Source organism: Coregonus lavaretus, assembly GCF_964263955.1.
Source record: "Coregonus lavaretus genome assembly, chromosome: 20".
Classification (NCBI taxonomy): Eukaryota; Metazoa; Chordata; class Actinopteri; order Salmoniformes; family Salmonidae; genus Coregonus; species Coregonus lavaretus.
In genome coordinates, this window is record NC_140007.1 from 15316498 (window position 1) to 15328933 (window position 12436).

Here is a 12436-nt window from a genome sequence, read left to right on the forward strand (position 1 = left end):
ATTTACGTTAGCTACACACAGTAGTGTTGAGTTAGGAGGCAGCCCAAACTGACTTGAACAGAGTGTGAGTAGGTTGGTGTTCTTCTCTCACCTGTGGTAGCTGCTTAGAGATCCGTCTGAAAACGTGGTAGTAAAGGTCCCATGCTTGGGTCAGGTCCTTCACGTTGCCCGAGCGCATGTACTTCCTGCACCAATCCTGGGCCTCCATGAGGTCCCTCCCGTAGGCCTGTCATAACACATAGAACCACAGCCAATTCACTTCACACATCATTGTCAATTGGTCATTTGACTGAGGGACAAATCCTAACTATCAACTCAAACATTTCCTCAATGTCTCCAATTGACATCTACAGTCGTGGTCAAATGTTTTGAGAATGACACAAGTATTGGTCTTCACAAAGTTCGCTGCTTCAGTGTTATGAGATATTTTTGTCAAATGTTACTATGGTATACTGAAGTATAATTACAAGCATTCCATAAGTGTCAAAGGCTTTTATTGACAATTACATTAAGTTTATGCAAAGAGTGAATATTTGCAGTGTTGACCCTTCTTTTTCAAGACCTCTGCAATCCGCCCTGGCATGCTGTCAATTAACTTCTGGGCCACATCCTGACTGATGGCAGCCCATTCTTGCATAATCAATGCTTGGAGTTTGTCAGAATTTGTGGGTTTTTGTTTGTCCACCCGCCTCTTGAGGATCGACCACAAGTTCTCAATGGGATTAAGGTCTGGGGAGTTTCCTGGCCATTGCCCCAAAATGTCGATGTTTTGTTCCCCGAGCCACTTAGTTATCACTTTTGCCTTATGGCAAGGTGCTCCATCATGCTGGAAAAGGCATTGGTCGTCACTAAACTGTTCTTGGATGGTTGGGAGAAGTTGCTCTCGGAAGATGTGTTGGTACCATTCTTTATTCATGGCTGTGTTCTTAGGCAAAAATGTGAGTGAGCCCACTCCCTTGGCTGAGAAGCAACCCCACACATGAATGGTCTCAGGATGCTTTACTGTTGGCATGACACAGGACTGATGGTAGCGCTCACCTTGTCTTCTCCGGACAAGGTGTTTTCCGGATGCCTCAAACAATCGGAAAGGGGATTCATCAGAGAAAATGACTTTACCCCAGTCCTCAGCAGTCCAATCCCTGTACCTTTTGCAGAATATCAGTCTGTCCCTGATGTTTTTCCTGGAGAGAAGTGGCTTCTTTGCTGCCCTACTTGACACCAGGCCATCCTCCAAAAGTCTTCGCCACACTTTGCGGTTTAGATGCCCTCACACCTGCCTGCTGCCATTCCTGAGCAAGCTCTGCGATTCCGATTCCGCAGCTGAATCAACTTTAGGAGACGGTCCTGGCGCTTGCTGGACTTTCTTGGGCGCCCTGACGCCTTCTTCACAACAATTGAACCTCTCTCCTTGAAGTTCTTGATGATCCGATAAATGGTTGATTTAGGTGCAATCTTACTAGCAGCAATATCCTTGCCTGTGAAGCCCTTTTTGTGCAAAGCAATGATGACGGCACGTGTTTCCTTGCAGGTAACCATGGTTAACAGAGGAAGAACAATGATTTCAAGCACCACCCTCCTTTTAAAGCTTCCAGTCTGTTATTCTAACTCAATCAGTATGACAGAGTGATCTCCAGCCTTGTCCTCGTCAACACTCTCACCTGTGTTAACGAGAGAATCACTGACATGATGTCAGCTGGTCCTTTTGTGGCAGCGCTGAAATGCAGTGGAAATGTTTTTTGGGGATTAAGTTCATTTTCATGGCAAAGAGGGACTTTGCAATTAATTGCAATTCATCTGATCACTCTTCATGACATTCTGGAGTATATGCAAATTGCCATCATCAAAACTGAGGCAGCAGACTTTGTGAAAATTAGTATTTGTGTCATTCTCAAAACTTTTGACCACGACTGTACATGTGATTTATGCAAAGTTACAAGATACGCGCACATTTGTCAATCATTGTAACTTGGTAAATGAAATGTTAAAAATAAGACAAAATACATTAGGACGACTACAAACATAACTTTAAAAAAGACAAAAGAATACAAAGACGGACCTGGTTGAAGGAGGTCTCTTTGAGGGTCTGCGGGCCCCTCTCCATCATGGCGTGAAGGGGCTCCAGCACGGCGAACATGCCCTTGACATTACGCTCGCCAAAGTAGAGGCGGGAGGCCTCCTCCAGTCCCTCGTGCCACATCTCGTGCCACAGAATGGCCACCCGGATCAGCTCCTCGCTCACCTGGGGAGACAGGAAGTGACTCAGGCCTTCGGAAACAGGATACATTAACATTCTGGATTTAAGGCCTTCTTATGATTTCTTCAAATGGGGGGACAGGGGACGGGGGACGGACGGACGGACGGACGAGATACATACAGTGCTGATACAGTGGCTTCAGAAAGTATCCATACCCCTTGACTTATTCCACATCTTGTTGTGTTACAGCCTGAATTCAAAATTTATTAAACATTTTTTTTTTTTTTACACACAACACCCCATAATGACAAAGTCAAAACATGTTTTTAGAAAATAATTCAGATTTATTGAAAATAAAATACAGAAATATATCATTACCATAAGTATTCACATCCCTGAGTCAATACATTGTAGAAGCACGTTTGGCAGCAAATACAGCTGTGAGACTTTCTGGGTAAGTCTCAAAGAGCTTTCCACACCTGGATTGTGCAACATTCGTTGTTGATCATTGCTAGATAACCATTTTCAGGTCTTGCCATAGATTTTCAAGTAGATTTAGTAAAAACCGTAACTCGGCCACTCAGGAACATTCACTGTCTTCTTGGTAAGCAACTCCAGTGTAGATTTGGCCTTGTGTTTTAAGGTTATTGTCCTGCTGAAAGGTGAATTCATCTCCCAGTGTCTGGTGGAAAGCAGACTGAACCAGGTTTTCCTCTAGGATTTTGTCTGTGCATAGCTCCATTCCGTTTCCTTTATATCCTGAAAAACTCCAAAGTCCTTAACAATTACAAGCATACCCATAACATGATGCAGCCACCACTATGCTTGAAAATATGGAGAGTGGTACACAGTAATGTGTTGTATTGGATTTGCCCTAAACATAACACTTTGTATTCTGTTTGTATTTTTTGCAGTATTACTTTAGTGCCTTGTTGCAAACAGGATGCATGTTTTGGAATACAGGCTTCCTTCTTTTCCCTCTGTCAATTAGGTTAGTATTGTGGAGTAACTACAATATTGTTGATCCATCCTCAGTTTTCTCCTATTACAGCCATTAAACTTTGTAACTGTTTTAAAGTCACCATTGGCCTCATGGTGAAATCCCTGAGCGGTTTCCGTCCTCTCCGGCAACTGAGTTAGGAAGGACGCCTGTATCTTTGTAGTGACTGGGTGTATTGATACATCATCCAAATTGTAATTAATGACTTCACCATGCTCAAAGGGATATTCTATGCCTTATTACCCATCTACCAATGTTAAACACTATTATTACACACAGATTGAAACCTCTGAACTTATTATGTGACTTGTTAAGTAAATGTTTTACTCCTGAACATATTTAGGGGTTGAATACTTATTGACTCAAGACCTTTCAGTTTTTAATATTTTGTTGTTGTTGTACTTTTTACCCCTTTTTCTCCCCAATTTCGTGATATCCAATTGGTAGTTACAGTCTTGTCCCATCGCTGCAACTCCCGTACAGACTCGGGAGAGGCGAAGGTCGAGAGCCATGCGTCCTCCGAAACATGGCCCTGCCAAGCCGCACTGCTTCTTGACACACTGCTCGCTTAACCCGGAAGCCAGCCGCACCAATGTGTCAGAGAAAACACCGTACAACTGGCGACTGAAGTCAGCGTGCATGCGCCCGGCCCACCACAGGAGTCGCTAGAGCGCGATGGGACAAGGACATTGCGGCCGCCCAAACCCTCCCCTAACCCGGACGACACTGGGCCAATTGTGCGCCACCTCATGGGATCGAACCCGGGTCTGTAGTGACACCTCTAGCACGGCGATGCAGTGCCTTAGACCGCTGTGCCACTCGGGAGGCCAGCTTTTAATTTTTTATTAATTTCTAAAAACATAATTCCACTTTCACATTATGGGGTATTTTGTGTATGCAGTGACAAAACATCTCAATTTAATCAATTTTAAATTCAGGTTGTAACACAACAAAATGTAGAATAAGTCAAGGGGTGTGAATACTTTCTGAAGGCTCTGTATGTCTAAATGGTAAAACAGACTGTAACCACTTGTTGCTGTACTGTGAGGTAGAGTGTGTACACCGACAGGCATCACGTACCATGATGGCCTGCTGGACCAGTGTGTTGCAGTGCTCACACATGTTCTTGAGGATCTTGTTAGCAGCATTGTGGCGGGCAGTGGTGGTTGACTTGGAGGCCACGGTCAACGGATAGATCAAAGCCTAGAAGAGGGGACAGGGCGAGAGAGAGAGAGGGAGGGAGAGTTAATCAATGCAGTACTAGTTCAGAGATATGTGTCCTTGGCCATCGCTCCTAGCCTGGGTGCCAGCAGTATGCCATTACCTGGGGGTGGTAGCGCCCAATATCGGTGAGCAGCTGGTGGATGAGGCGGCCAACCAGAGCACGGGGTGTGTCGATGCGGGCAATCAGCTGGGGGATCACCTGCAGGCGTGGGGGCAAGATAGGGAGACTTAATTTTGTTAATATCCCGGAGCAATGCAATGTGGCATTACTATTCAGTTACTGTCGTCCTGTAAGACTTGGTTGAATGACTATTTCATGGCCCAAAACCAACCTTGCCCTTGGGAATAATTCACCCTTATCACAATAGACAGAACAATAAAAGCAAACCAAAAAACGTGCATGTGAGATGTGTACCTGTAGCCAGGTGTCTATCTGAATGGTTTTGATACCCTCCACCAGTGCCTCATTGACTTCAGGCCAGTGTCCATAGTCAAACCAGAGGGTCAGGACCCTGGAGAAAGAAAACCGCATCATGTCAAAACCAGTCTCTTGCATCTATTGCATCTTTATTGACAGGTTCAGACGAAAAAAACAACCAGAGTTTCCCTGAATTTCAAACCTCATTTTCAACGACACCAAGCAATGTAATGCGTGCAACAACACAAATTGGAATTGGAGTTCTTCTCTCTGCCACCAGTGGGCTTCCTCTCCACATATTTCAACTCAGCGTCTATCAGTGTTGTCTGTTTGGGCTTTCAGACTACTGGGCATCTCAGAGTAGGAGTTCTGATCTAGGATCAGGTGCCCCCTGTCCATATAATCTTATTCATTATGATCTAAAAGGGAAAACGGATCCTAGATCAGTACTCATACTTTTAAGATGCTTTGTGAATACAGGCCCTGGCCCCATGTGGGGACTCACCTGAGGGTGTCCTGGAGGTTGTTCCCTCTGGAGAGGGAGATGGAGCGGAAGAAGCCCTGGACTGCAGGAACAGTGTAGAGGAGTAACGTCTTGGAGAGGTCCTGCACTCGCCAAACAACAGAGAGAGAATGAGGAAGAGGAAGATTGATTGTACCTTGATTTCAGCAAGCAAGGCATTCAGTCATAGTCAAAAGACCAAGTTGCTCCTTTGTCCCTTAGTCCCAGTGAGTCACAAATCCTAACTCACACATTCTCTCAATGTCTCCCACTGACATAAACTTGTGATTTAGGCAACATTTGAAGTTCCACACAGGTCTGTCAAGTTAGTTAGAAATTTGTCTGGTAGTGAATAGTGAAAGGGCTGGTTAGCGTTAGGGGACGAGTATGGTGAAGGAGAATCTAAGATGGCCGCCGCCCTCACCTCGTTGGCCTTCTTCTGGCCCGGCGAGGGCACAGGGCTGTGCTCTGTGCTGTCTACCTCGCTGTCGCTGTTGCTGGCCTCGCTGTTTGCACTTGCACCACTGATGTGGCGCTTCTTCTTCTTTTCATCCCGGCCCTGGTTCTGGTGCTTGTAGTGCAGCACCGCCTCAAAGTTCATCACCGCCCATGCGTGCCAGGCCTGCGGAAAAAGGTATGCCAGGTGAACAAATATATATATTTAAAACATTTTATTCGAAGATATAGAATGACAAGTCTACATGTCGAAACATATGTTTGAACTTATGTTATCGCACTTATCACATCAACTTCCAGTCCGTTATCCTTCAGTAAACTGGAAAATAATTGGCTATGTGAGATGTCCTGGAGGAGTCCGGCCCTCTGGGGAATGTTCTGGGTCTAAACAGATGTCTGTCATGTTCTTGGTTGTTATGTAATGAGCTACTGAGAGATGTGAGGAAGGGGGGCACTCAGTAGAGGAAGAGCATGGCTTTCCTGGAGTCTGGGCATGGGCCTATACAAGCCCAAAGGTGCCCTTGGTTCCTTTCAAATCAACTCATGTCTCTAATAACATACAAACCTTATGTTAAGTAAATGGAGGAGTCAGCATGAGGTCCACAGCATGAATGCTGATGGGAGTGACAGGGGTTGGAGGTGAGTGGGTCACTGACCTTGTACCAGTTGCGGTCGTGCTCCGTGGAGTGGTTATAGTACTGCAGCACTTTGGGGATGGTGCTCTCGTTAATGCCCTGCAGACTGAGCTGCCATTCACCCAGCTTCAGGAAGCACCTAGGAAGGCAGGGAAGGAGGGATGGAGGAAGAGAGAGAGGGATAGGGAGAGAAACAGTCGAGGTCACTATATAGATCGTCAGCAGAATACAGCCTACGCTCATGAAGCATCTCAGAGTAGGAGCGCTGATCTAGAATCTGGTCCCCTTCTATCCATGTAATCTTATTTGTTTGTGATCTAAAAAGGCAAAACTGATCCTAAATCAGCACTCCTACTCTGATACCCTTAATATGGACACTGGGTACCTGGGGCCTCATTTATCAAGTTGAGTGAGTACAAAAAATCCTCTAAAACCTGCATGCGACAGTTTTCCCGCAAAGGTTGGTATTTATAAATGTTGAACTTGACAGGAAAGTGTGCGTATCTCCACGCAAATCACAAGAAGGTTGAGCAACCCTATAGCAAGCAAATAGGCTGATTGTTCCTCTGGGGGAAATGGGAGGTGTTTGATGCACAGGAAGGATAATCATAATAATAAAACCAAAACCTAGGCCTAGTGATAAAAGATGCATTTGCCGTTAGTATTTTAAATTGTGTTATATAGGCCTACATCATTATCATATTGCAGGACATGTCTCTCCTTTTCTGACATAATTGGTTTAAATGATTCCCACTACACAACAAATAGTAGGCTATCATTTATCAATCGCTAATTCAATAGCCAAGCATGCTCAAAAATAAATAGACCGGTAGCCTTGACTGTGACAGTATGGTCAGGCTACAGTAGTGTTGTGCTATAGGATTAGGAGCACGACATCATAGCCTAGCCTATTTAATTTCAGAGCCTATACCAAGGCAGGAGATAGAAACACAATCATGTATTTGCATAGAAGTGTGGGCTGTAGGATTTACATTTAAATTGGTCGAATGGACAATCAATCTTGCAGAATGTGCGGCCAGTGTTTAGCACTTGCTAGACAGCATGTCTTTTTTGTTTGGAAAAGTCACTGCAACATTCTGTCCACTCCTCTACAGAAATGTGATAAAATTTGCCATTGCGTTTTCTTTTAGAAACAATCATGGCCCAGTTCCAACATCTCCAAATCATACAGCAAATGAAGGCATTTTTGTTACGTAAAAGGTGAAAGGAGGGCGTTTTCCAGGCGGGGTTGTAGCGCTTGTTCATGACCGCACAAATATAATATGGCTCTGATTTATCAATGAAAACATGCGTACATGTTGCTAGCGACAGTTTGATAAATGCATATCATTTGTTACGCACGCAAATCCTAGGATCTCCACTTATGACAGAATTGAGTATGGAATTTACACACGGTTGATAAATGAGGCCCCTGGTCCTAGATCAGCACTCCTTTTCTGAGACATTTGTGAATACGGGCCCAGGGCTGCATCAGGGTCTGATGAATTGCATTGGCAACACACACTCATGTCAACAGCTATAAGGGCTGGTATGTGAGATGAAGCTCTTACACTAAGTCAGGCCCTTACAGTTACACTTGTTAGTGTGATGAATGCTTTCCACATGCTGTTACCTGGCAGTCCATCTCCCCTCTCGAATGCCACAGAGGAGCCTAGGCCCGTCCACACACTCCTCTCTACCCCCTATTGCCTTGTTTGGCCACTGACATGCTTACCTAGGCCTAAAGCCAAGATCTGTGGGACACCTCTGGAGAAAATGTATATTAACCGAATCTACTTTTAACTTTTCTATGAGAAAAGTCTGTTCTGTTGTAACAATTTTAAGAATATGTTGGGGAAGTTATCTTATACACTATGCTCACTGTCATCACAAGTTGTCTTGGGGGTGTTGGCAATGGATGTTCAATGCAGTACATTTCCATTACATTCTAGTGTAGGGACCTGACTAGTGCAGTCCTTTAAAATAGAAGAGAATGATGGGAAGACTTGGAAATCCTGCAAAGACATTTATCATACTTAGGCCTCATTACTAAAAGCAACGGCGCATTAGCTACTGAAAGGTTTTGGAATAAAAATTTTATATCGGTGGTGAGTGTGAGGGAACATTGCCTCGTGGTCGGTCTTCCCTGTGGTTGTGCTTGCTATATCAATCATCCTAAAAGACACAGACACTCGAGGCAAACCGTCAAATAATCGAGTAGTGTTTGATTTACATGGGCCAAGCGCGTGATTAGTTTATAACACATCTGACCAGGAACTGGCGAGTACTGTGCAGCCATCCATCCCTCAGCTCCTAACTATACGCTGCACTGTTTCCAGAAAGCACTTCTAATAAATTATCCATTAGCATTGCGTAATGCTGCGGAGTGCTTTTCCATGTGAAAATACAGTACTGGTTCAGTTCACCTCTGACAAACCGCTTCTCCTCAAGAAAAACACAGTAAAACGGTCTGCATGGGAGAACGACTAGTGCCAGAAGTGCTTCTCGGTTACCACAGGAACTCAGACCGGAGATTGCAGGGTTGCAGGTCTTATCATGATCATTGCCTCGTAACATGCAAATAAATAGCGCTGAAATTACAATGAATTATTTTGGGGGTGGAGAATGGTGGTGTGTGCTTCTGCACAGACCAGATGTGCACCATTCCACAGTGCCAACCCATTTGCAGGAAAGTGTGTCAGCATGTCTGGAAGAAAACAGTGCAGACGAACATTCCACAGACAACGAGAACCTGCAATGGCAGGTATGAAACACTGTGTGTATGTATGTGTGCATTTATGTGTGTGTACCTCTAAGATGAGTGTTTTACTGTGTGTTTTACGGTAAGAAGGCTTGTCTCCTGTGTGTGTGTGCGTGTCTCAGATGAGTGTTTTTACTGTATGTTTTACTGTAAGTAGGCTCGTCTGCTGACCAACGTGTCAACACATTTAACCCATAAAGCTCAACTTTTTTTTATTTTTACCCCTGCTTGTGCTTGTTTGGAGGCCAATGTGAAACACAGCATTTTACTGAGTAAAACCTCACACACAAACACACACAAAACCTGGTGTGTCAGAAGTAAACTTTCCCAAAAAATAATCGCCCTTTGAGATTTCTGATATTCCCTTCCCTTGGGCACTCATTTGAAGTCCACCCCATGAAGGAGAGAGCTTTGGGGAATGGGGATCGTGCTGGAAGTATTTTCATGGGCCCATCGAGCATACAAACAACTTCCTTAGGCTTTCATGTCTTGCAGAGGTATTCTGAAAATGGGAGTATTTCCATTTTTTATCCGATGATAGTATACACAAGCACCAAATAGAAATACATGCGACGAGCCTTCCTGATTGGGAGCGTTGCAAAAAAGGGTGTTGTTGCAAATGGGAAGAGCTTCCAACAGGAATAGAGAAAGACCTCCAGTCCCTTTCTGCCCATAACTGATCTCAATTCAGCTTGTCCATCCCCAGTCCTAACCTTGAACGTCACAGGCTATACCACAGCACAGATCCTGGACCAGCTGTTCATGTTACTGGTCCACTGCCAGTGCTCAGCATCCGCACACTTAAGGTGTAGTTTTTTCAGCCATTTTGTGTCAAAACATTCAAACAGCAACTATTCTTACAGAGAGAACAGGTGAAGATGGTAGAACGTGGCAGGAGGCAGGGTGAAGAGGCAGAGGGCAACACCCGGCCAGGTATGGGACACGCTGGGCTGGGGTGTGGGTGTAGGCACAGCCAGGTGCTGACTGACAGAGCTTGCCAGAGACACACCTGGTTTCCGGTACCTGTGGGCACAATGCCACATTTGGTTGAAGATAAGTAGCTGGATTCCTAGATGCCCGCTGGCTGAGGGGTGACTGATTACGCAGAATGAAAAGAGAGAAAACTTGTCTGGGTTTGCAAAACTAATGCCAGTACAAGGAGCGAGGGAGGGAATGGTGGAAGAGTAGACGACCAGGGTTGGGTCACAGTCATGGAGAAAGAGCAGAACTCTCTGTACGTGACCCTTTAGGTGAGAGCGAACATGAGGGCAGGGAAAAGGTGTGTGCTGATTTTTTTCAAGCACACACTGCAATAACAAATGGGGTGCGTGACGTTCATTAGTTTTTTCCCTAATGTAGGTATGGTAGGAGTCCTGACCTGGCCATGAGCTTGTGGAGCTCCTGCTTGTGTTGCTGGTCCTCAGCGGCGATGGCATGCTGGGCCTGCTGCTGCATCCCCTGGACAAAGTGCTGCATGTGCTGGAAGGCTTCGATCTGATGAGGGACAGAGGAACAACAGGGGGGTCAAAGAACTCTCATTCAAAAACGGGGATTTAACTCAACTCTCCTGTCAATACAAATGTCGCCTATGCTCTATGATATCGCCCCCGCACATCCATCTGACAAGAGTGATATTCAACTGTGTTTCTCTTTATATTTAACTGTGTTAATCTTTTGCCTTCCATTGGGGGGGGGGGGGGGGGGGGGTGTCGCAGTGTTCAATAGGGCAGGGTGTCGTAAAACCTTTTGCAACCGAAAATTAAAATCTGCATTCTTATTGGACCTAACATCTGGTATTCCCTCACTGTTTAATTGTTTCAAAACGTTTCCCTCCCTACTGAACAGGACCTTGTTGTTCCAGTCCCAGTCCAAAGAGTCCAGATGGGGGATGGATGGCTCCTCTCTGGCAGGGACTTGGATGCATGTGTCATTAAGATTCCTGCCTTGTGAGCGGCTCCTGCAGCTGGCCCTAGTATAGCCCTGTGGCGGGCAGCAGGCACGCCACGCTCACACTTACGTAAACGCCAGCCTTAGCCCCAGCAGCACCAACACTTCCCTAATGAGACCCACACTGGGAGAGCCAGAAGCTTTGGAACACGTGGTAGAAGGGTGTGTGTGAGGGGGGAGGAGGTGTGTGTGTGGTCGGGGGGGGTTATATATAGACCAGTCCCCCTGACCACACACACACAGACAGACACCTTTACACACTAATGGCGTGGTTGGAATGATGTGACATTTGTCACTGCTGCCATTTTTGCCCTGGAATGTTTATGCTCTTCATTTCAGTTGGTTCCCTAACACACAATGGTCCACAATATTTCATGAACCTACTACACATGACAGCCCTGCATTTCCTTACATTACACAACTTTGAGAAAACTACATTTTCCTTCAGCTGCAGAGAAACCCTGTAACAACGGTAGAGCTACTGTACCTTGTGTTGGCTCTTCCACATGTACTTCATGTAGGCGTAGGTGACGTGGGGGTGGACGGTGGGCAGCGGGTGGTCCAGCTGCTTCGAGGGGTCCACTCCCAGGAGAAGGACCAGGGTCTTGTGGGCCAACGCCTGGGAGAAAAGAGATTCATTTGTTTTTATGGACATTGATCATTTCTGTCATAATACTCAACATCACACACGCACAACACCATTCTGTACACACAAGGCTAGGAGCAGCATAGTGTCAGCCGCAGAGCAGCGCCAAAGTGGAAGCAAATGTCAAAGGGGTTCAACGGTCGAAACCTCAAGGTCAGTCCTCTACAGCCCACTCAGACCTCTAGTCAGGGACCCCCAGCCATTTCACATATTTGATCTATTCCAGAGCTAGCACACCTAATTCAACTTATCAACTAATCATCAAGACCTTGATTAGGTGAATCAGGTTTGCTAGTTCAGGGCTACAACAATATTGTGAAAGTCTGAAGTCCAGAGGAAATGTTTGAGAACCACTGCCCTAGCTTCCCTATCCCCTCCCAACTCCCATGGACGTACAGACGTACACAGACCCCCAGGTTTCCCCAGGCCCGTTTGAACCTCTTGCTAAATAAACAGCTCAAGTATACCACACTACTGTGGAGGGCGTAACTAACCACTGACCCCTGTGGAGGGGCCCGCCTTTTAGAACAGTGTGGGCATTCTTTTAGACGTTGCTCGTTTGCCCATAATCACGTTCTTCGCTCGCCGTTTGATGTTCGCTCCTGTGAGTGAAAACCGCTACAATTCTCTGACATCATACTGGAATGTTCTGA

General features: G+C 45.6%; 1 protein-coding gene across 2 annotated transcripts in view; it reads right to left on the bottom strand.

Annotated features, from left to right (window-relative positions):
• Positions 1–12436, bottom strand: part of mtor (mechanistic target of rapamycin kinase) — a 155283-nt gene that overhangs the window by 18318 nt on the left and 124529 nt on the right. For both annotated transcript variants that reach the window (XM_084184822.1, XM_084184821.1), the window contains exons 36-45: positions 11625–11756; positions 10569–10684; positions 6451–6568; positions 5763–5960; positions 5342–5442; positions 4834–4930; positions 4519–4617; positions 4275–4397; positions 2057–2239; positions 92–226 (exon numbers count right to left, since the gene is read on the bottom strand). In XM_084184822.1, the coding sequence (XP_084040948.1) occupies positions 92–226; positions 2057–2239; positions 4275–4397; positions 4519–4617; positions 4834–4930; positions 5342–5442; positions 5763–5960; positions 6451–6568; positions 10569–10684; positions 11625–11756 (1302 nt within the window). The remainder of the gene's footprint in view (positions 1–91; positions 227–2056; positions 2240–4274; positions 4398–4518; positions 4618–4833; positions 4931–5341; positions 5443–5762; positions 5961–6450; positions 6569–10568; positions 10685–11624; positions 11757–12436) is intronic.